The sequence below is a fragment of the Patiria miniata genome, unplaced genomic scaffold (assembly GCF_015706575.1).
Source record: "Patiria miniata isolate m_02_andy unplaced genomic scaffold, ASM1570657v1 HiC_scaffold_6, whole genome shotgun sequence".
Lineage (NCBI taxonomy): Eukaryota > Metazoa > Echinodermata > Asteroidea > Valvatida > Asterinidae > Patiria > Patiria miniata.
In genome coordinates this window covers 9,797,579-9,818,280 of record NW_024037073.1, presented here as the reverse complement: position 1 = coordinate 9,818,280, position 20,702 = coordinate 9,797,579, and the positions used below count along the sequence as shown (strand labels likewise).

The 20,702-nt window shown below is 39.3% G+C and overlaps 1 protein-coding gene across 2 annotated transcripts in view; it reads left to right on the top strand.

Annotated features, from left to right (window-relative positions):
• The first annotated feature begins 467 nt into the window (after positions 1–467).
• The window catches only part of LOC119742924 (rapamycin-insensitive companion of mTOR-like), a 71,762-nt gene continuing 51,527 nt past the window's right edge, over positions 468–20,702 (top strand). For both annotated transcript variants that reach the window (XM_038219191.1, XM_038219190.1), the window contains exons 1-3: positions 468–543; positions 641–688; positions 11,765–11,862. In XM_038219191.1, the coding sequence (XP_038075119.1) occupies positions 498–543; positions 641–688; positions 11,765–11,862 (192 nt within the window). In that variant the 5' untranslated portion in view covers positions 468–497. The remainder of the gene's footprint in view (positions 544–640; positions 689–11,764; positions 11,863–20,702) is intronic.

Genomic DNA, 20,702 nt, shown 5'->3' with positions numbered 1-20,702 from the left:
GAAAATAAATAATTGGTTAAACTTTTAAAGTGGAATATGTTTTAATGGAAACAAATACAAATAATAAATAATTAATTACAGTTTTAAAGCGCATTTCAAAATAGCATTTCAATGCGCTTTACAACGACAAAAATTTTATACTGCTGCAATACAGATATGAGATAATTTACCTTACAATTACAATGAAAATTTATACTAAACAGCATCATTGTAATAACAGATGAGAAGTGGACAAACTTTATGAAATGAATGATTGAAAACGATGTCGAATGATTGAAAACGATGGGTCCGAGTTGGTCATGCATGGGTCCGAGTTGGTAGTGGGTCCGAGTTGGTTGTGGGTCCGAGTTGGTAGTGGGTCCGAGTTGGCATGGGTCCGAGTTGGTAGTGGGTCCGAGTTGGCATGGGTCCGAGTTGGCTTGGGTCCGAGTTGGTTTGGGTCCGAGTTGGATCGAAACCATCCCGAGTAGTGCACATGCGCTATTGTGTCATCTAGTATGGCGGCGACCATGTATCCGAGACGCAGTGGCAGGCGTCCAAAAGGTAAGGCCCATTTCTTACGAATTTTAGCTCGAAAGTTGTGATTATTTTGCGAGAGTTTGATGAAGGAATCAATGATGACTTGACTGTTTCTTTCCAGGTCGCCATGATAGCGGAGATGCGGATGTGCCACTTGATTTAGACAAAGGTAGGCTTTCGTTGTGGATTTTCTTGTGAAGTTGTGATGTGACGGCGTCATGCACTGTCATTCATTTTCAATGCACTGAAATGTCAGCCGCATAAACCTTGGCCGGTGTTGAATGACAGCCATTGACGTATGCAATAACAACCGATTCATCATCCTGCACATAGCTAGCACTAAGTAACACACTTGTCATCAATGCCTCAATCATAAATGTGACATTCAGACACAAGCAAGATTATGTTGAATTTTGAACATGTTTTGATGATGATGATAATGATCATGATTGAAGCCCTATCCTATGCCAAGATAATGATGATGATCATCATGAATCAACATCCCTACTCAACAATATACCATGGAGCATGAGTATCTTCGGAAAAAATTCCATACTGGGCCACTACTCATATTCCTTAAGTTAATATGACCTGAAAAGTACCAAAAGTTGTGAATCTAATGAAGAAACACTGTTTAACTTTAAGGAGTGAAAAAATTGGGAAAAGTTCCATACTCGGATGTCAATTTATCTGCTGCCAAACATATTTATTGTCACCTCACCTTGTCATTTGAACCAAAAGAAATCCAGGAAGCTGTGTAAAGGTGAAAAAAATGTACTCAAAATGTGTTTTTAGAGCACATTTTGGATCCATACGTCGTGCAGAACTAACTTGAAGCAGCCGGTCAAAACTGATTGTAGTGGCTGAAAAGACAGCGGTACGTTATACACGTGACATCAACAACCATGACGTCGCATGAGCCTGCCAATGATAGTTCAATACGTCATTATGAATATTTATTTTCTCATGAATATTTAGTTTATTTCAATGGATACTTCAAATACGTCCAAAGATTGATGATTGCAACAGCGATCGTGCGCGGCCTAGCGGTTAAGAGTCTCGTGTATCAAGCAAGCGTCAGAGGTTCGAATCCTGATGAAGTAACTGACTGATTAATAAATAGAAATTAAGGAAAGGAGAGGGTGAGAGTAGAGGAGGGAAAGTGGATGAATAACCATAAAAGATGTAACTTTTGGCGCTAGAAAATTAATTGAAAAAAGTGACGTCCGAGTATGGAATTTTTTCCCAAAAATTCTTTGATAATACTGTAAAATGTTCTGTCATGGCCCATAGACTTTGTGCAGGAGTCTGAGTGGTGGCCCAGTATGGATTTTTTTTCCGTATCTTCCTCCATGAGTATACGATGTTAGCAGTGATGATATTGACAGACATGACAGAAATGAATGTGATGGAATATGATTTATATTAATTTAAATGCACAAGCGTTTTTGAGAAATGTTTTCAAAGGAGTGTGTGACTGTAATCACGACTAGCACTCTTAGCAGCACCAAAAAAGCTCAATTTTTCAGAGTCAAATTTGTGAACCCCCACCAAATTTGTTCTCGCATGCCATCGCAATAATAATGCAAAAACGCTCAGTTTTTAAAGAATGGTTTTGTGGATGTTTATAAATCCTATTTTAAATGCTCTTTCCAATAAACGTCGTTTCCTTTAAATGCGTTTTTAGCCCAATTGGGCTAATTTCAGGACGTCCCTTTAATCAATGATGGTTTTGACAAATGATAACAATTACCATGGGCAGCGATCTTGAAGGGGGGGACATGGGGCGTGTTCCCCACCCCCCAATATTTTTTTTGGCGGGAATACTAACGGCTATTTCATGAAGCATATTAAATGTCTTGATATACTGTGTTATAAAAACTCAGGTCCACTTCCCTCCCATCTGTGTTTTTTTTTGGGTTCCACACCTTAAAAGCGTCACTTGAGGACATTATTAACAAGAAAATCCCTTTAGAATTTTTACACTCGCACTGCAGAACCAAACAAAATCAATTGCCAAGGAAACATCTGAGCCTGCTGAATCGGAGTCCAACATTTAGAATGTAACTTGTTTATTCTTTAGAATTAAATTTAGAATTAAATTTCAGCAGACTTTGCCCTTGGTTGGATATTTTTGGCTTTACCATAGTCTGGGTTATATACATGTATACATCACTGTTTACAATTTTAAGACAACATCAAAGTCAGTAGATACATTTTTTTTTATACCAAGTGCCCACTTCCAAGATTCAGTTTGTAAAACTTAAAATCTGGTAATTTTTCTCTTCAATTCCTTGTTTGAAGAGATTAGTTATGGAAAAAGTTCAACTCTAGGTCCCATGTACAAGCATTGTACATGTATGTACCACACTTCAGTTTACACATTTATTATAAGATATAAATAGGATATAAATATAAACATTTGATAGATAAATTAACATTCACTTTATGTCAGTTTGTACAACACCTACCGGTACAATGTACTAAATGACTAGAATGATTTGCAGCTGTATTTCTTCCACTTCACAGTCTCATTCTCAGCACTTTTTGTTTTCTGATCCTCACATACAGTTTGCAGTGGGGTGGGGGTGGGGTGGGTGGTGGTTAGACTCTAAAGAGATTTACAGTAGATGACAGTGGGGTCATTCCATGTCAAATCAACACAATTTATCACCTGACCCTCACAGATTGACATATTTGGTGTAATAATTTGTCTATAGATATCAGAATCCCCAGAACTTTTTTTGGGCTTGTTAGTTTTTGAGATACGGGTCAACAAACTTTTGACTAATTAGCATGACCTCCAAACTTTAAATACTTGTGCCGCCCAAAGTATAGCCCCTACAGTGCCAAGTGTAATCAGTTAAGGCCCTTTGAATGGCCTCCGTTTCATAAACTCAAACCAAAATCGTAGCCTGATCATACTTTTATGATATTTTATTTTATGATATAACATAGCTGCCAACTATTACGAATTTTTCATTACGAAAATACAAATTGCCACTAAAACATTACGAATTTCCCATTTTCTACCTAACGAAAAAAAAATACTTGTAAAGTATCATTTTTGCCCGAAAACTTCTGGCGAAATGTTGCGATAATGGATGGACTGGTGACAAGTATAATAAGCAATGCGGTCAAGCACCTGATAGACATCAATGCGGTGTGTGCAGTGGAGTACTTGAGGACCAGACTAAAAATATGTTTCAATGGTGTGTCATTAAATTTTGTGTGCACCTCGTGGATGTGTGGTTGTGTGTACTGTGACTACTTTTTAGTGACGGTGGTGAGCACAATTGGTCGCTTACTGCCGGGATGAGACCCATCGGTGCGAGATTTTAATCATGGAATTTAATAAGAGTATGGTTGGAAGAATTGGTAATAGAGTTTGAGTTTATCACAACGTCCAGAAAAGATAAATCAGCATGCGTTTGAAAGGTATGTTGGCGGAATATTTCTATTGCATACGGTGGCCCTAGATCATTGTGTGTAAAAACATGATACGAACTCGAAACTCAACATCGATAGCATGCATCTCAAAAAAAAATGCGCACATGTTATTATTGTTATTATTTATTAGACTTCAACAAACAAATACATAGAGTAAAAAAAAAAAAAAATTTGTTTTAAATTTTTTTAATTTCCGTATGGCCTACAGTACATTATTAATCACAACACAAGAAGGGTATGCACATGTATGTGTACATGTTAACCGTGTACCTGTACTTGATATTGGTAAAGCTGGTACATATACGAGCAGTTGAAAATGACCGCGCGGGTTGATTACTAATTGGAATTTTGAAAAGTTGGCAGCTATGATATAAGCAATTATCTTGGAAAACAACTGTTCTCTCAGCTGTTTTTTGTCTTACAGCAAGCCGAAATCCTGTCATCGTCTTTGATGCGCGGAAAAATGTGCTGTCCATTATTGTCCAAAAGGAAGAGATTAATTTGTAGCACCGTGACAAGATTGTGATGTTCCCTTACCAACCGTTGTGGAAATAACAAATTAATGACTGCGCTTCATTTGCCAAGCAACTCAATTGCGAGGCTCCGTGTGCCGGGTGGCTGTTACGTCATCTGGTTGATGGTTGTAAAAATTAGAAGATACCTGAAAAATTTAAGTGCAGACTTTGTGAGTGATAGAAAAAACTTCTCATTCCAACACAACGTCAGACGCCTCCAACCAAATTTGAAATCCATCTATCCTGATTCCGCCGAAATCCTCCAAAACAGGGGTGTGGATTTTGATGGATTTGGGTACGTCAGGGTTAAAGGGAATGTACAACATTTGCAAACATCGAAAAAATAAAACTACCAAGTTTTTACGAAATACCTTACTAGGATGTTGGTAAATGACAGTCTCAAGCATCTTGTAAAATTATGGCACCTGGTGTAAAGTCATTTTCAAGAAAATGGTATTTTTGTATACATTTCCAATGGTGGTCGGCCGACCAGCGTTGGAAAAACCTAACTATTTTTCAACTACTGCTCCAAATTTACCATTTTTGTTCAGTCCAAATTTTGTTTGCTATTGGTTACATGTTCATGAACGGGTGCAGGCCAGCTAGACTGGTTCCCTTGCCTTACAATTTTCCATCATCTATAAATTGATCCATTTTATCTTTTGTGGAGTCAGGGAACCAGACTCCTCGAACATTTTTGTTTTTCTTAGTTTTTCCAGCATTTTCGAACACAAAACTTCAAACATTTCAGTGTAACAATGTTTGATCTATTATACTAACCCCTCAAATAGTTCATTTCTGAAAATTACAGCAATTGCCAATGATGTACATTCCCTTTAAGCTTAACCCTAACCTCACCTAAAGCTACAAAATACCCTTGGTACTACTAGTAGTGAACTGTAGTATGCAGTACTTCAGCATATAAGTGGGCACAGCACTCATAGTATTTTTTGGTGTTTGGTGCCTGCACACATAATTTTTGTAGTATTGGCTAGGATGTTGTTAAAATTAGTTACTTGCAGTTCTCAAAGGTCAGATATTTTGAAAACTCATCTCCTCGTAAAAAAACAGTAAAAACAATTTGCATGAAATTGATCCTTGATGAGAAATTTAGTCTGAAGTCCAGAACTCCAATGTTTTCTTGAAATTGAGATTTTCAATTTGCAACTACCGTCATTAATTTGATGTTGCTCAGACAACAAAGCAGTGCTTGAAGGTGAACCGAGCAATTACCATTTTTTCTTAATTTTTTTTTCTTTTCTTCAGAAGATTGGATTGATAGATTCATATCATTTTGATTTTGGGTGATTCACAATGCAGTGTGCCACCAAGAGTTTGCCATGGAGAGTCCATTTTTTAAGTTTACGGTCGACAACACACTTCCCATTTGAACGAGTATCAGTAGACAACTTGAGCTAATTTGTTAAGGATTGGAACAGAATGTACATGTACACAATGTAGCGTTCTGCCACCTTAAAAAAAAAACCCACCATATTTATAAAAAGAACAGAAAAGGGGCATTCAGACACTCAAATCATAGGCTTACAAAACTACTGACCAGAAAAACTAACAATTAAAAAGTCTCGCGCTTGCGAATTTATCGACCATCTCCCACAATGCACTGGGAAAAATGAATTTTCCATGGCAAACTCTTGGTGGCGCATTGCCTTGTGAATCGCCCGAATCGACAGTACACACATTTAGATACATTGTAGCGCCGTATAAACTATGAATGAATCAAATTAAATTCACACGAACCATCTTCGTGCAGTTTGTGGATGGAAGTTAGCAAATGTTAAGCAAATTTTATGTGCTGGGCAACAAAATATCCGCTCCATTCACAAGTACCCCCTCACCAGCAAAGAAAGTACAATTGGGGGTGACTGACCGATGCCATCTTGCCTGACTGCTTGCCGCGACGCGCGGCTACCACTAGCACTGCCTGTACATAGTACAACTGAATCCCCTGGTGTACGTGCGTCGCACACAAGGAACGGTGCGCGTCAACCAGCGAAATGTCCCGCCCATGGGACATCGTTGCTAGGTAAAAGGGCGCCCTCTTTCGCTGGCGCACGGAGCCCCTAGACTAGATTGCTTCACATTTGGACTGGTGACCAAATTATTTTTCTTTACAACTATTTTCTGTTCTAATTTCTTGTAGAAAAATTCTTTGTTTCAGCCGCTCTGTGAAATTGGTCCTATTTGACTGACTGTTACCGGTACTTGTGACTTTCATGCAGACTGGTTGAAGTCTGGTGAAGCTAGCTGGGCAGTGCTCTTGTATAGGATTACCCCATAACCCCAATGAATGGCTAAATCAAACCCCTTGTGTAGACCGAATACGCATGAATGCAACCTTCCAGTGAATAGCCATTCTAAATCAATTAACCCTAACGTACCTGAATCCATCAAAATCCACACCCCTGTTTCGGGGGAGTTAGGCGGATTCAGGATACCTCCATATTGAAAAAGTTGAACATGGACGTTCAGAACCGATTGATTTTAGAGGATTGAGGATGAATGGTGTTTGAGATACAGCTACATGTACATGTAGGGTGTTGGACGATTTCAGTAGATTTAGGCAGTGGATATCCTTCATTTGAACATATGTGCAAAAGTTTGGAGGATTTTGGAGGATTGAGGATGGTTCCTAGCAAAAAGGGCCTACAGGGTTAGGGTAAACCTAACGTACCAAAATCCATCAAAATCCACACCCCTGTTTTGAAGGATTTCGGCGGAATCAGGATACCTCCGTATTGAACAAGTTTGGGGATTTTGATGGATTTAGGATAGTAAGCCTAGCGGTACTGCAGGATATTGATGGATTCAGGATACCTCCATATTGAGAAGTTGGTTGGGGGACTTTGATCGGGATTCAGGATCTCAACAGATTTACTCCCGACTAAACTGGTGGATTCTGATGGACTCACTGGCCACCAAATGTTTTTGTTTTCATGGCAAAATTGATGGATTTTGGTGGATTCAGGATACTTTCTGGTAATTATACCCAAGGGGTTAGGGTTCTAAAACATAATTTTGTGCACTTTGCCTTTGACTCGTCTGGGACCAGTTTTACTAGGCTTGCGTAGTCTATATTGATTCTCAAGCACTGTGACTAACAAAGTCACAATACAAGCTTATTGACGTCTGCAAGTTGTGCAGTCTGGCTTTCAGATTTGCAGGTTGGCTCCAAATGATTAACTCGTCAAAAGTCAACACTGAAAAAGGAGACAACTGCCAGGCACATCAGTTGCCAAATGAACAGTGGATGAAGCTCCTTGAACTTTACACATTATTGTTCTAATTGAAACAGGTTTTTGCTGGTACCGGAGGGGCCAGCCTACAGTCCTCTTTGAACAAATGTACATATGTACCTGATGGTGCCGTCCCAAGGACGGATCCAGAACACAATTTTGGGGGCAAAAAAAATGTTGGCGTGGGTTCAGGGCCTGCCTTAGACTTGATGACAAGTCATTAGATAGTCGTATTTTGTCTGTGAACTTCAGTCGAACTCCATCGGCGAGGCTGGTATAAGACTAGTACGTAATCGGCCGAGTTGCGACATATCATACGACTTGACGATAACGTTCTCGCACCGTCAATCATATATGCAAGCAGCGCAATACATATGCAGTGCATTTTTGCGGTGAGACCCAATCGCGCACCTCTATGCAAAAGAGGACTCATTCATTCCGTTACATGGGGAGTTCTTCTCAATGTGTCAGGGACATGTTTGCAGATCTGGCGACGTTTAAACGACAATTCACTCAGCTTGGTCAATTGTGTATAGAAATAAAATGTATCATTGTGATATATTTGATTTATTTGAGTCGTGTATGCCCTATAATGAATTTTGTAATGTTACACAACACAAAGTACAATCTTTTCCAAACAAACCCTTGCGTAATGGGACAGGTTGCCTGGTCTACCGGTAGGTGTTGAGGTTAACTTGGAACCGGACTTCGTCATGACGCAACCACGTTTTGCCTGCATGAAATTTACACAATTTCATGACATCATGTGACAATAGATTGTTTATTATGTAATTTGAGCCTTAATTAAGGCAATACTACAACACGTGATCTGATACACCGTGCCCTCTGGAGACATGCACATAATAGGGAACAAAAGATTGTATACGTCTCCACAGGGCAATTTCTATGGATGAATACGTCTCCACAAGGTTTTCACGAAATAGATATGGATTTTACTCAAAAACTAGGAATTTCCAAGCTACATGTATGCTGATCTGTCGCAAATGGAAGAGTTTTAGAAAAGGGATGTTAAGTCCAAATTTCAGCCAAGGAAATTAATTCTGGTTAAAATAAGAGCATTTTGAAACTGTACTTTCAAACTCGAAAACTTTAGTACACGAGAACAAAGGAATGTCTCCACAAGGATGCAAATTCCAGTATTTTAAGTTTTTATAGTGTATTTCAAGTGATTCTGGGGAATTTGGCAGATTTTTGATAAATCTGACAGGTTTTTGAAGTGCATTTAGCAGAATTTGGGCATGACCTTACCGTCACCCTGTAAAATCTACTGTCCCTCTCATGCCCTCACTAGGCCTTGGTGCCAGCAATTTGAAGAGCAACGGATCACAGGACATTGTTTATCATTATTAAAATCTGTCCCCACACATGTATTTGAAGTGTCTTTACACAAGTCCTATTTATCATCGAAATGACCTTCCTTCACAATACATGTCCTGCATATATTTAATTTCATAATTGGCAAAAAGGAAATTTGTCGGTTTTCTTCGGCTGAAAATAGCTTTATTTGGAGATGAGGCATTCAAATATTAAATTAACGATTCAGTCTTTTAGGGGTTGATACAGATGTTTTCTATTCAATTAAATGCATTTGTTCCTAATGTGGCTATTTATAGACCTGCGTACAAACATGTATCTAATAATAGAAAAGTATAATTTTCATAGAATTTGTGGGTGGGTGGATAAAATGTATTTCCTTTTTTGTGGCTGTGAATGGTAAAAACCAAATGAAATCAGGGTGGAATGATAGTCGATAAATGTTTTTTATTTGTTAACCCTGACCTTCCCCATTCCTCCAAAGTGACTTTGCATAATGGAGGATTTTGAAGGATTGAGGAACTGGAGGATTTAACAGGATTGTGCATGGATTAACCCTATTCCTCTAGGCCCTTTTTGCTAGGAACCATCCTCAACCCTCCAAATTCCTCCAAAATTTTGCATATACTTGTTCTAAGGAAGGATACCCGCTGCCTCAATCCTTCAAAATCCCCCAACAACCCTCTATTTTAAAATGCATTCAGCCTTAATCCTCCAAAATCCTCCTCTTCTTTAAACACCATTCATCCTCAATCCTCCAAAATCAACCGATACTGAATGTCCATGTGCCCTCAATCCTCCAAAATTGTATGTTGCATTCATCCTCATTCCTCCAAAATCCATCAAAACCGCCCGTAGGACTTTGGAGGATTCAGGAGGGTTTCGGGTTTAAATGACATTGCAGTCTATTGAGACCTTTGGAATTAGGAATAAAACACTTCGAATTGACAATTTGAAATGAAAGTTAATTTGTTTCGTATCGCAGACTGACGTTTCCATTTCCATATCTCACCGAAAAGCCCATGATATAAATGACCAATTCAACTTGGAAATTCATGTGTTCAGGGTTAAACATACAATATGCATGGACAGTGTAATCTGTCGCAGAAATTTAAAGGTCCCATGCAAGGTAATTTTTATCCCCCCGGCTCTTAAGGGCTTCTGCGAAAGGGGGGATCTTTCGATAGTGTTATTCCTTCTGTGTGTCCGTGCGTTCCATTTTGGTTAGGTTAACTGTTTAGTGCTGTCAGATGAAAAGTTAGGCTTCAATCTCAACCAGACTTGGTGACATTCATCTTTGGGTAGTGGGACTTCAGATGACTTGAGACATTTGAGGTCAAAGGTCATCAAGGGTCAAATGAGGTCATTGTTGATTTTGGTTAGGTAAACTGGAAAGTGCTGTCAAATGAAAAGTCAGACTTCAATCTCGACCAAACTTGGTGACAGTAGTCTTTGGGTAGGGGGACTTCAGATGACGTGAGACATTTGAGGTCAAAGGTCATCAAGGGTCAAATGAGGTCATTGTTGATTTTGGTTAGGTCAACTAAAAAGTGTGCTAACTAACTGACTGTATAAATACTGCGGGAATGCCAGGGGATCGTGCAAGTTTAACTTGCAGGTTTTTTTTAATGAAATCCTTGAAAAACACCTTTGTCCTATTTAACCCTGTTTTCAATTTTGACTTTGCCCTTTTCCAGGGTATTGTGGTTCCTTTTTTATGCTAATTGATCTAAATTTCCATATTCATGAGCAAAAGTGTGATGTCATAGCAGGCAGAAACCTCAGTGTTAACAGCTATTTCAGCACCATATTGCTGGATTTTTTGCTGTCGTAAATTTTCTGTTCTTTAGTGATTCGTTGTGTCAGTACATGACAGTAAGTCAATGAGCAAACTTTTCTCATAAAATGTTTCCAATTGGCAAACTTTTGGGTTAACAATTTGAACAGAAAACCCCCAAACTAAACAGTGTCTTACTGAAATGACGTCACAGCAACAGCGCCCTCAGTTGTCCGGAAAAGCATTGAAAATCTTAAATTTTTAAAGAAGTGTACTTTTCAGTAAAATTAAGCAAAAAGGGTTGTCAAATATTTTTAATGTATCTAAGAAGAGTAGAAAGTTGCATAAAATGTGTTCCTAAGAAAAATTCACCGCATGCATGATTTAAAGCCCCCTCTATGAATATTAAGTGTGAAAAATTCCAAGCAAACAGCGCAAAATTCATGAATTCCTAATTCCCGTGCATTCCTTGATCCTTTAAAAAAAAAAATAAACCTTGATATTTGCAGCATTTTCCAGAAACCGTGCCCTATTGGAAGGTGTTGACTTAACTAGCTTGGGAGGTTTTGGGCAATGTTTATTTAATGACTTGTCATTATCAGAGATTTTGTTTTTCCTTCGCTATTAACCTTTAGACGAGCTCGCCCGCAGAATCAGTCCTACAGTTTCATTATCAGTAACAGATCTCAAAACCACCTCATTTAGTTATATGATTTCCCATTGCTAGCAGTAATGGCCAAAAAGAAAAAAAAAAAACCCAATTCTTTTTTTAGAATATAAAAAAACAGGTCTGTGTTAAGGCCAGTGGTCATTTTGCCAAACGCTGATCGTCAGTGCAGCTTCAGAAATTTACAGTGCCGGATCATATTTTTTTGAGAGTTACAAAAAAATCATGATTTTCTTGAAATTTTCAGAGCCGGCCGACAACGTGCGTGACATCCTTGTTCACGTCGTGCAAGAGCGCAACATCAACAGGGGCAGGCGGGTGGCCTATCTCAATAACTTTGTTAAGGTGAGTGGAAGCACTTGATGCTCTCGTTAGGGTTGGGGTAAGATGTTGCCTAGAACCTCAGTTTGACTTGTCACAGTGGATGATGATAGGAGTGTTATTTCTTGTCAGCATTTCGAGGAAGAGGGGGGACGGGACAAGCAGATCGGAAAATTTGATAAGTTTGCAGGGGATGATTGTCATCTGCCTTAGGGGCACTGTTCAAACACGAGTGTGTGAATGCATGTATGAAGCTTTTATAATATAATCATAATAATAGTGAATATTTATACCGCGCCATATCTGTCAATATGACACTCCTGGCGCAAATTATGTCTTTTATCAAAGAAAGGTGAATAAAGTTTATGAGAAATATGAGACCCATTATGTAGTACCTTATAATGGTTTACAAGGTACTGCGGCGCATATTGCTCGTCTAGTATACAATGTACATGTACTGAACATTGTATAAGGTCACATATGTACTTGTAAGCGAAAAGTCAAATTGTATCTTCTCTGCTGTTCTGATTTTTGTTATTAACCCTAACCACCCCAACTCCATCAAAATCCATCCCCCCATTTTTGGTGGATTTTGGGGGGCTTGGTCCAGAAGGCCTGGCGTGACTTAATATTGATGGAGTATGATGGACTTGGGCCTAATGGCCTGAAGCAGTGCTAGGGGTTAGCCTCCTGTACTGCTGTTGTGATAAAAGTCATGTGTAGCAAGTCCATGAATGTCAACCAGTGCGTCAGTGGTGGATTCCATTATGTCATGTACAGTTTTGTATTAGACGCACAGTGATTGATGGATTTGGATGGAATTGGTCCAGTTCCTAGTAAAAGACGCTAGGGAGTTAAGCCATCAAATTTGTACACTGCATTATTTGTAATTCCTTATTGGTAACTTTGAGTGCATGGAATTGCAAATGGCCCTTTTGTCCTCGTGTATAGTAGATGTTTGTTTGTCTGTCTGTTGTACACAATGTACATGTAACTCTGCAAGCCGCACACACATTTTTTTGGTTAGGCCACCTCTACTGACCTTTATCGTGCCTAAAACCCTCCTATGCAAACATACCGGGTACATTCTCTACTGTCCTTTCAGTCAAAATCAATCGAGTGACTGTTTTCAACAGTTAAGAGCTCCCAGCCTTCATAAAGCAGGATTGCCTGGCTGTGACTGCTAATGCTTTGACTGTAGGTGATTGATAATTCAGCTGTGCCTACCAGTTGTCTGCCTTTGTCTGTTGACTGAATTTGACTAGTCAGAGTGCTTGCTTGAAATGTGACTAGCCTGTGTAAAAGGCATGGCAGGGGAAGTGGATGGAATTTTTGACTGTCTGTGACTGTTTAAACGCTAGGAGGGTTAATATATCTTTTTTTTAAAATACCGTACTTCATTTTTTCAAATGTTTATAACTTACATCGTAGAACTGTTGCACCATTATGGACAATTTCTGGTGCAAAGTTCCCCTCATTTGATTCAAAATCTGTTTATAACGAAAGGTTCCAAAAAATGTTCACGTTCTTTGCAGGGGCCAAAATCTGGCAATTTTAAAGAAACTCTTCAAAATCCTTCACAAATTTGTGACTCTGCAGTTTTGCAGACGGGTCACTGACGGACGGATTTACGCATTCATATCTTGTATCCTATCCCGTCGGTCTTTTAAATGTAAAAAAAAATCCACAGAATTCCCTCACGGTCATCAAGTTTAATGAGACGTCCTCGTACCGGTGGCTGTGTTGCAAAAGTGTCCCGTCCACTTAAGAAAAAAAAATCAAATCCCAGATACGATATATATATTAAACTTGTGCTCGCATGTCAGCGTGTGTGAAGGCGTTCCTTCAGACTGCGCAGGGCATTTTAGCGACCGCGTAGCCTGGTCACCCGGTCGCGTCACGTTAATGGTCCCGGTTTTGTCAGGCGGTGATATGCAAGACGGATGTTGATTGAATTGGGGGAAAAAAGGGTTGTTTCTTAGCGTAGTCTTTTTCATTCGTGCGTCCGATGTCGCGTAGCCTGAGTGAAACAGTTTTTCCAGGCAGATGAAGTAAGACTAAAGTAGCTCAGATTGGTTGAGAGCTTGCATTTTATATGGCAATCAAAACATCGAGGATTAGGAGACGATTGAAGTCGTTGCCATGAGAACGAACATCCAGATTTCACTGTATTATTTTGGAAGAGAAAAAAAAATGCGAAAAAGAAAGACCATCATTTGTGATGAAGTAAGACTAAGGAAGCTCAGATTGGTTGAGTGCTTGCATTTTATATGGCAATCAAAACATCGAGGATTAGGAGACGATTGAAGTCATTGCCATGGGAACAAACGTCCAGATTTCACTGTATTATTTTGGAAGAGAAAAAAAAATGTGAAAAAGAAAGATCAAAATCAACACAGAAGAAAAAAAGTATTTGTGAGCTTAGCCTTTGAAAAAAAAAAAAATTCCTAAAAATCTTGCCTGAAATTGGCACATGATGACAAATCAGACAATTGTCCTTGAAAAAAATAGGAGATCAGGTTGTCAATTTTTGATAGTGTTTACAATGTGACTTTATTGTTCACGTTACAGGGTGCATGCGTAAATTATACATGTACACTTTTGTAAATAACAGATGAAGCTATATTTAACCTATTTGTGCCCTTTCATACAGCTTTCCGGATTCGGGTTCTAATTTTGTACCAGAAAAGGTCAATGCACATGAATGTCCGAAATGCGAGATCCTACTGTCAACACACCCGATCGGTGTTGTGACGTGCGATTTCAGAGAAGCTCTAACTGCGAGCTGTTTTTTTAACCACTGAACGCCATGTGTTAAAAATATTCACGCTGGCCACGGTACGTGTCAGTTATGACTGTCAGATTATTAACTTTATTATTCTCGCCAGTGTTCACACTCTTACACTCCGCGGCAGCCCGGTACGTCCGTCAACCACCGTTTGGCATTTTTGTATTGGAAGTTGCGCAAGCATGCATATATATGTCAGATTTAATTTGGCTTCGGAAAGGGGAAAGAATTACTCATGGCCAAAAGAATTTCGTGTGAATAAGGAAATTTTCTCCATTGATTTGTTTTCTTGGGGGAAGGGTATGAATGTCAAATCGTTTTTTTTTAGGCCTTATTTGAAAACCTACATGTAGATCAAGAGTGCCATACAATATTTCAAAAGTGCCATACAATATATTGGTATATCATTAAACAAATCATACGTGTATTGTTTATTCACTATTATACACTCTGGCATCACGGTAGTAATAATTAGTAATGTGGGGCTAATATTTAACAATTGTTGACTGCTGTGATGTGGGATATGATGTTTTTAATAATGATAATAATAATAATAATAATAATCGGCATTTAAGAACGCTCTTATTAGTAAACTAAATCACAGCGCTTACAGTATTATTATTACCCCTGATCATCGGGCCAATTAACCCTAACCGCCCTGAATCCGCCAAAATCCTTTTTGCAAATTGGAGGAATTTGCAGGATTGAGGTTACATGGCCAAAGTGCGTTGCTGATTTCGGAGTACGCACTGTGTCAAGGTCTTGGGCCGGACCTTGTGTTGTTTATGCTCAGCCGTGCATAAATTTAGTCCTTGATTATACTTGACATCCTCCGCACTGCTCCAGGATGTCACTGCCTCTGCCTCAGCCTATTGACAGTTAAAGCCGGAGGATTTTGCAGGATTCAGGCAGTGGTCATCCCTCCATGGACCATATTCAAGAAACAACGGAGGAATTTGCAGGATTGAGGCTATATGCTATTTTTCCATGAGGCCAATTGGAGGATTTTGCAGGATTGAAGCTACATCCTAGCCAAAAGGCCTAGGGATTTAGGGTTAAACATTCCAAATACCGGTACCATCTCAGCTCCCTGGGGAGTATACCGGTACAGCTGGATGCAAGCTTATTCAATCACAAAAACCATCTCTGCCCTCACAGGTACCCATTTACTCCTGGGTGGAGAGAAGCAGTGAGTGACAAAGTGCCTTGCCCAAGGGCACACGCACCATGACCCCGGCTGGACTCGAACCCACAACCCGCAACTTTACCCACAGACCACGAATCCAGTGCCCTTAACCACGAGGCCACAGCACTCAAGAGGCTGAGAGTTTTTAACACCCAAGAGTTTTTAACACTCCAGCATAGCACCTGAGGCGAAGCCAAGGATGCTATGCCCCCCCCCCAGGGGGTAAAAAAACGTCATATCCCACATCACATCAGTCAACAAATGTTTTGTTATATCGTGCCATTAACTCAAAAGATGAATGGTTGTAACTTTCTGTCTGAGAAATAAATTAAACCACTGCGATGTATTATCTTTGATAACTGAAGGTTTTGATGTTCTGCCGGACATGAGACTGGACGTTTGACGTTGCAGTTCTCATTGCGCAAAGCTAGCGCGCTGGCAGGTTCCACACGCGTGAGTGCAACGCGCGCAATGAAAGCAGTGCCACATCAGTGTGTGACATGCATGTTTGTTGTCCAGACACGTGGCCGTCCTAGACCAATGAAATTACAGTATCCAAGCACACGATATAGCAAAACGCTTTATACATGTACCAACGTCTCAACATGCTTCATAATTATTACCCCTGCTCAACAGGCCACATAGACCATTTTTTCTGCAGCAGCTCGAAATCAGCGCACTCTGGTCTCTACCCTCACAGGTACCCGTTTATACTCCTTGGTGGAGAGAGGCAATTGTAGTAAAGTGTCTTGCCCAAGAACACAAGCATCAGCGCAATCTGGTCTCTACCTTCTCAGGTACCTGTTTATACTTCTTGGTGGAGGGAGGCAATTGAAGTAAAATGTCTTGCCCAAGAACACAAGCATCAGCGCAATCTGGTCTCTGCCCTCACAGGTACCCGTTTATACTCCTGGGTGGAGAGAGGCAATTGAAGTACATGTAAGGTGTCTTGCCTAAGAACACAAGCACCATGCTACTGCTCAGCTAAAGGGTTGAATCACAGAATAGATTATTACAGCGCTGTTACAGTACAAAGTCATTCAATTTTTATGTCGCCTAAATGAAGTTTTGGGAGACACTTACCAGTCCTAAATTCTGTATGACTGTAGACCCGTAGCCCTGTATACATGTCGTACAGGTCGTTTAAAAATTCCCAAAATGTGACTTTGTAGGCGTCACACACGATCCGTGGATCACTTGTTTAAAATTGAAGCTTTAAATTTCATAATCATAGGGAAATTTATGTTATTTTTATTTTCTTTCAACATATTCTGATCCAGTGCGATAACGTGCAATTGTACAGTACACGTCGATGTGGTTGCAAGTACATTGTACAAACCTGTAATATACATGTACTGTACACGCACGCACGCCACACAGTGTGTTTGTGCTCATAATGCAATGAGGCTCCTGTCACATTGTATTTACAAAATCATCAATATTTGTATTCCCTTTTTTGTGGCTCAATAAAACCACCTCGTTTAGAAGCATTGAGAAATGTACACACATACAGGGTGATTCAGAATGATCTGGACCCAAATTAAAGAAAATATTAAACATGTAGCAATTATCAAAACAACTGCAAATGAGATATGTTATAGGCTGGTACGGTATGTTGGACATGTTTGATGAAAGTTTCATGTAGGCCTATATCCATTGTACCATTTTGAGACAAGCGCTAGCAAAGAACATTAGCTAAAAAACGAAGTTATTGAAATCGCGTACTGACGTGAAACAGTGTAACAAATAAAAACCTTGTCATGGTGACTGACTCACTTGAAGTTATTGACACGTTTAAAAAAGGCAGAACCAATTCCGTGTGCAGACTGGAAAATGAGACACTTCAATGAAAATGGCATTTAAACTACTCACCACAGCCACTATTTGAAAAATTCAAAATTCCTGTGGAAGACAAGGTAATAACCATTCATATAAAACCCCCAGTTTTTTTCTCAATATACTCTATTTGCCACCCAAAAAACGGTGAACTTTTGACTCACCCTGTACATACATGTACATGTACATGTACGTACAATATAACATGAATGTTCAATTATGTACATGTACCGGTACATGCAGGTGTACACGTTTGTATTCACAACATGAATGTGTGCATTTTCAATGGGGATTCAGTTGCATGTATACGTTTACTCTGTGTACATTGTACCTCAAGGCTATTGTAAAAGAGTGCATGTTTTGTACATGCATGGTACATACTGATACAGTGCTGATCATACAAAACTTGAATTCCCTTAATCACTAATTCGTCTGAGCACTAATGTCTCTCCAAATGCTTCACGATACCCATTAAATTACAGTATCTCCCTGAACGTAAACCATCGAATGAAGACAAGAAAGAAAAAAACTGGAAAAAAAAAACATGATTTGAATTCCCTTAATCACTAATTCGTCTGAGCACTAATGTCTCTCTAAATGCTTCACGATGCCCATCAAATTACAGTATCTCTCTGAATGTAAACCATCGAATGAAGACAAGAAAGAAAAAAAACTGGGGAAAAAGTACATGATTTGAATTCCCTTAATCACTAATTCGTCTGAGCACTAATGTGTCTCTAAATGTTTCACGATACCCATCAAATTACAGTATCTCTCTGAATGTAAACCATCGAATGAAGACAAGAAAGAAAAAAAACTGGGGAAAAAGTACATGATTTGAATTCCCTTAATCACTAATTCGTCTGAGCACTAATGTCTCTCCAAATGTTTCACGATGCCCATCAAATTACAGTATCTCTCTGAATGTAAACCATCGAATGAAGACAAGAAAGAAAAAAAACTGGGGAAAAAAAACATGATTTGAATTCCCTTAATCACTCATTCGTCTGAGCACTAATGTCTCTCTAAATGCTTCACGATGCCCATTAAGTTACAGTATCTTTCTGAATGTAAACCATCGAATGAAGACAAGAGAGAAAAAAACTGGGGAAAAAAAACATGATTTGAATTCCCTTAATCACTAATTCGTCTGAGCACTAATGTCTTTCCAAATGTTTCACGATACCCATCAAATTACAGTATCTCTATGAATGTAAACCATCGAATGAAGACAAGAAAGAAAAAAACTGGGGAAAAAGTACATGATTTGAATTCCCTTTATCACTAATTCGTCTGAGCACTAATGTCTCTCCAAATGCTTGACGATGCCCATTAAAATTACAGTATCTCTCTGATGTCTGAACGTAAACCATCGAATGAAGACAAGAAAGAAAAAAACGGGGGAAAAAAAAACATGATTTGAATTCCCTTAATCACTAATTCGTCTGAGCACTAATGTCTCTCTAAATGCTTCACGATGCCCATTAAATTACAGTATCTCTCTGAACGTAAACCATCAAACAAAAACAAGAAAAAAAAACTGGGAAAAAACATGATTTGCTGAGGGATTCCCTTTGTGAATGCATTGATCAAGGCTTTTTTTTCCCGGGGCCCACGGGGGAAAAATAAACCTCTATTCCCCCCTCTAAGCACGGCTGACATTTTACTCTGAATGCATGAATTCATAAAAGCATTTATGATGAATGGGGAACGGTATCACGGGCGATGGCATCCCTCCTTCGCGTGGGCTGAGCCGAGGACAGACATGACAGGACGCTGGAGTTGAAGGGGTTGAGGGGGGGGGGGGGCAGGGGTCTGTGTGAGCATGTGTCATCCCTATTGTCGCTATATCTCCCTGAAATTGTAACCTTAAAATATGAGTCCCCCGAGTATGTGTTATGAAATCATATATTTTTTTTGAGGAGCATGATCGCTCAATGTTTTTGTTTTTTATTGCAGATATGTAATTTAGCACTGAACAAACAATATTCTATGTACAAAAGTAAGAATGGAATATTGTTGGATTACAGAAGAAATCTATTTTAAGCGTGCAAGCAGTAATTGAGTAATAGCATGTCCAAATCAAAGGTGACTAGGAGGATTTTCAAAATGAGGGATAGGCAAAAAAAAAAAATGATATGTCTTTTTTGCTAATATTGAGATTCTGGGAAAATCATTCATGTTGCTAATCTTTGAAAACACGTGTGAAACTTTCAATTTAACCCTCCTGCTATTTAAACAGTCGCAGACAGTCCAAATTCACTTCCACTTCCCCTGCTATACTTTTAACAAAGGCTAGTCACCAGCAGTCAGATCATATGTCAAGCAAGCACTGTGACTAGTCAAACTGGGTCAACAGACAAAACAGGCAAGTTGTGGTCACAGCTGTTTTATCACTCAACCGGAGTCAAAGCATAGCTGTATCAAGTTACTTAAACAGTCAAGTAAACATGTTTTTTTTTTTTTTTTTTAATTATTCAACCCTCCCTCTCTGGCTGGCCAACGAGGCCAGCCCAGCAGCGCGCGAGGCTGGAAATATCAGGATGTGCTACCCGCAGATGACAGCCTAAACCCATCTGGCATTGAGGCTCGTGAAAAAAAATCCCGTGCCTGGCTCTGGTCAAGTTCAAAATAATCCCGGCGTGAAGTGGTTAAGCACCTGTCTTTAGATTTTCAGCACTTTTGTTGCTTCAAACCAAAAAATTCACAAATGATCTACCCAGTACCCTACATTTTTGGTGTACATTGTACCTTTAAAGGGAATATACATCATTTGCTTTTGCTGTAATTTTCAGAAATGGATGGAATTGGGGGGTTTGAAATAATAGCAAATATAGTTATACTGACTTTTTGAGGTTTTGGGTTCGAAAATGCTATAAAAACTAAGAAAAACAATCATTTTCCTGTAGTCCTGTTCCCTGACTCCATATAAAAAGAAACAGAGCAGTTTACATACATGGTGGAATTGTAAGGTTAGGGAACCAGTCTAGCTGGCTGGTACCCGTTCATAGGTTTGTAATCGATTGCAAACAAGTGCAATGGTCAATTGGGGCC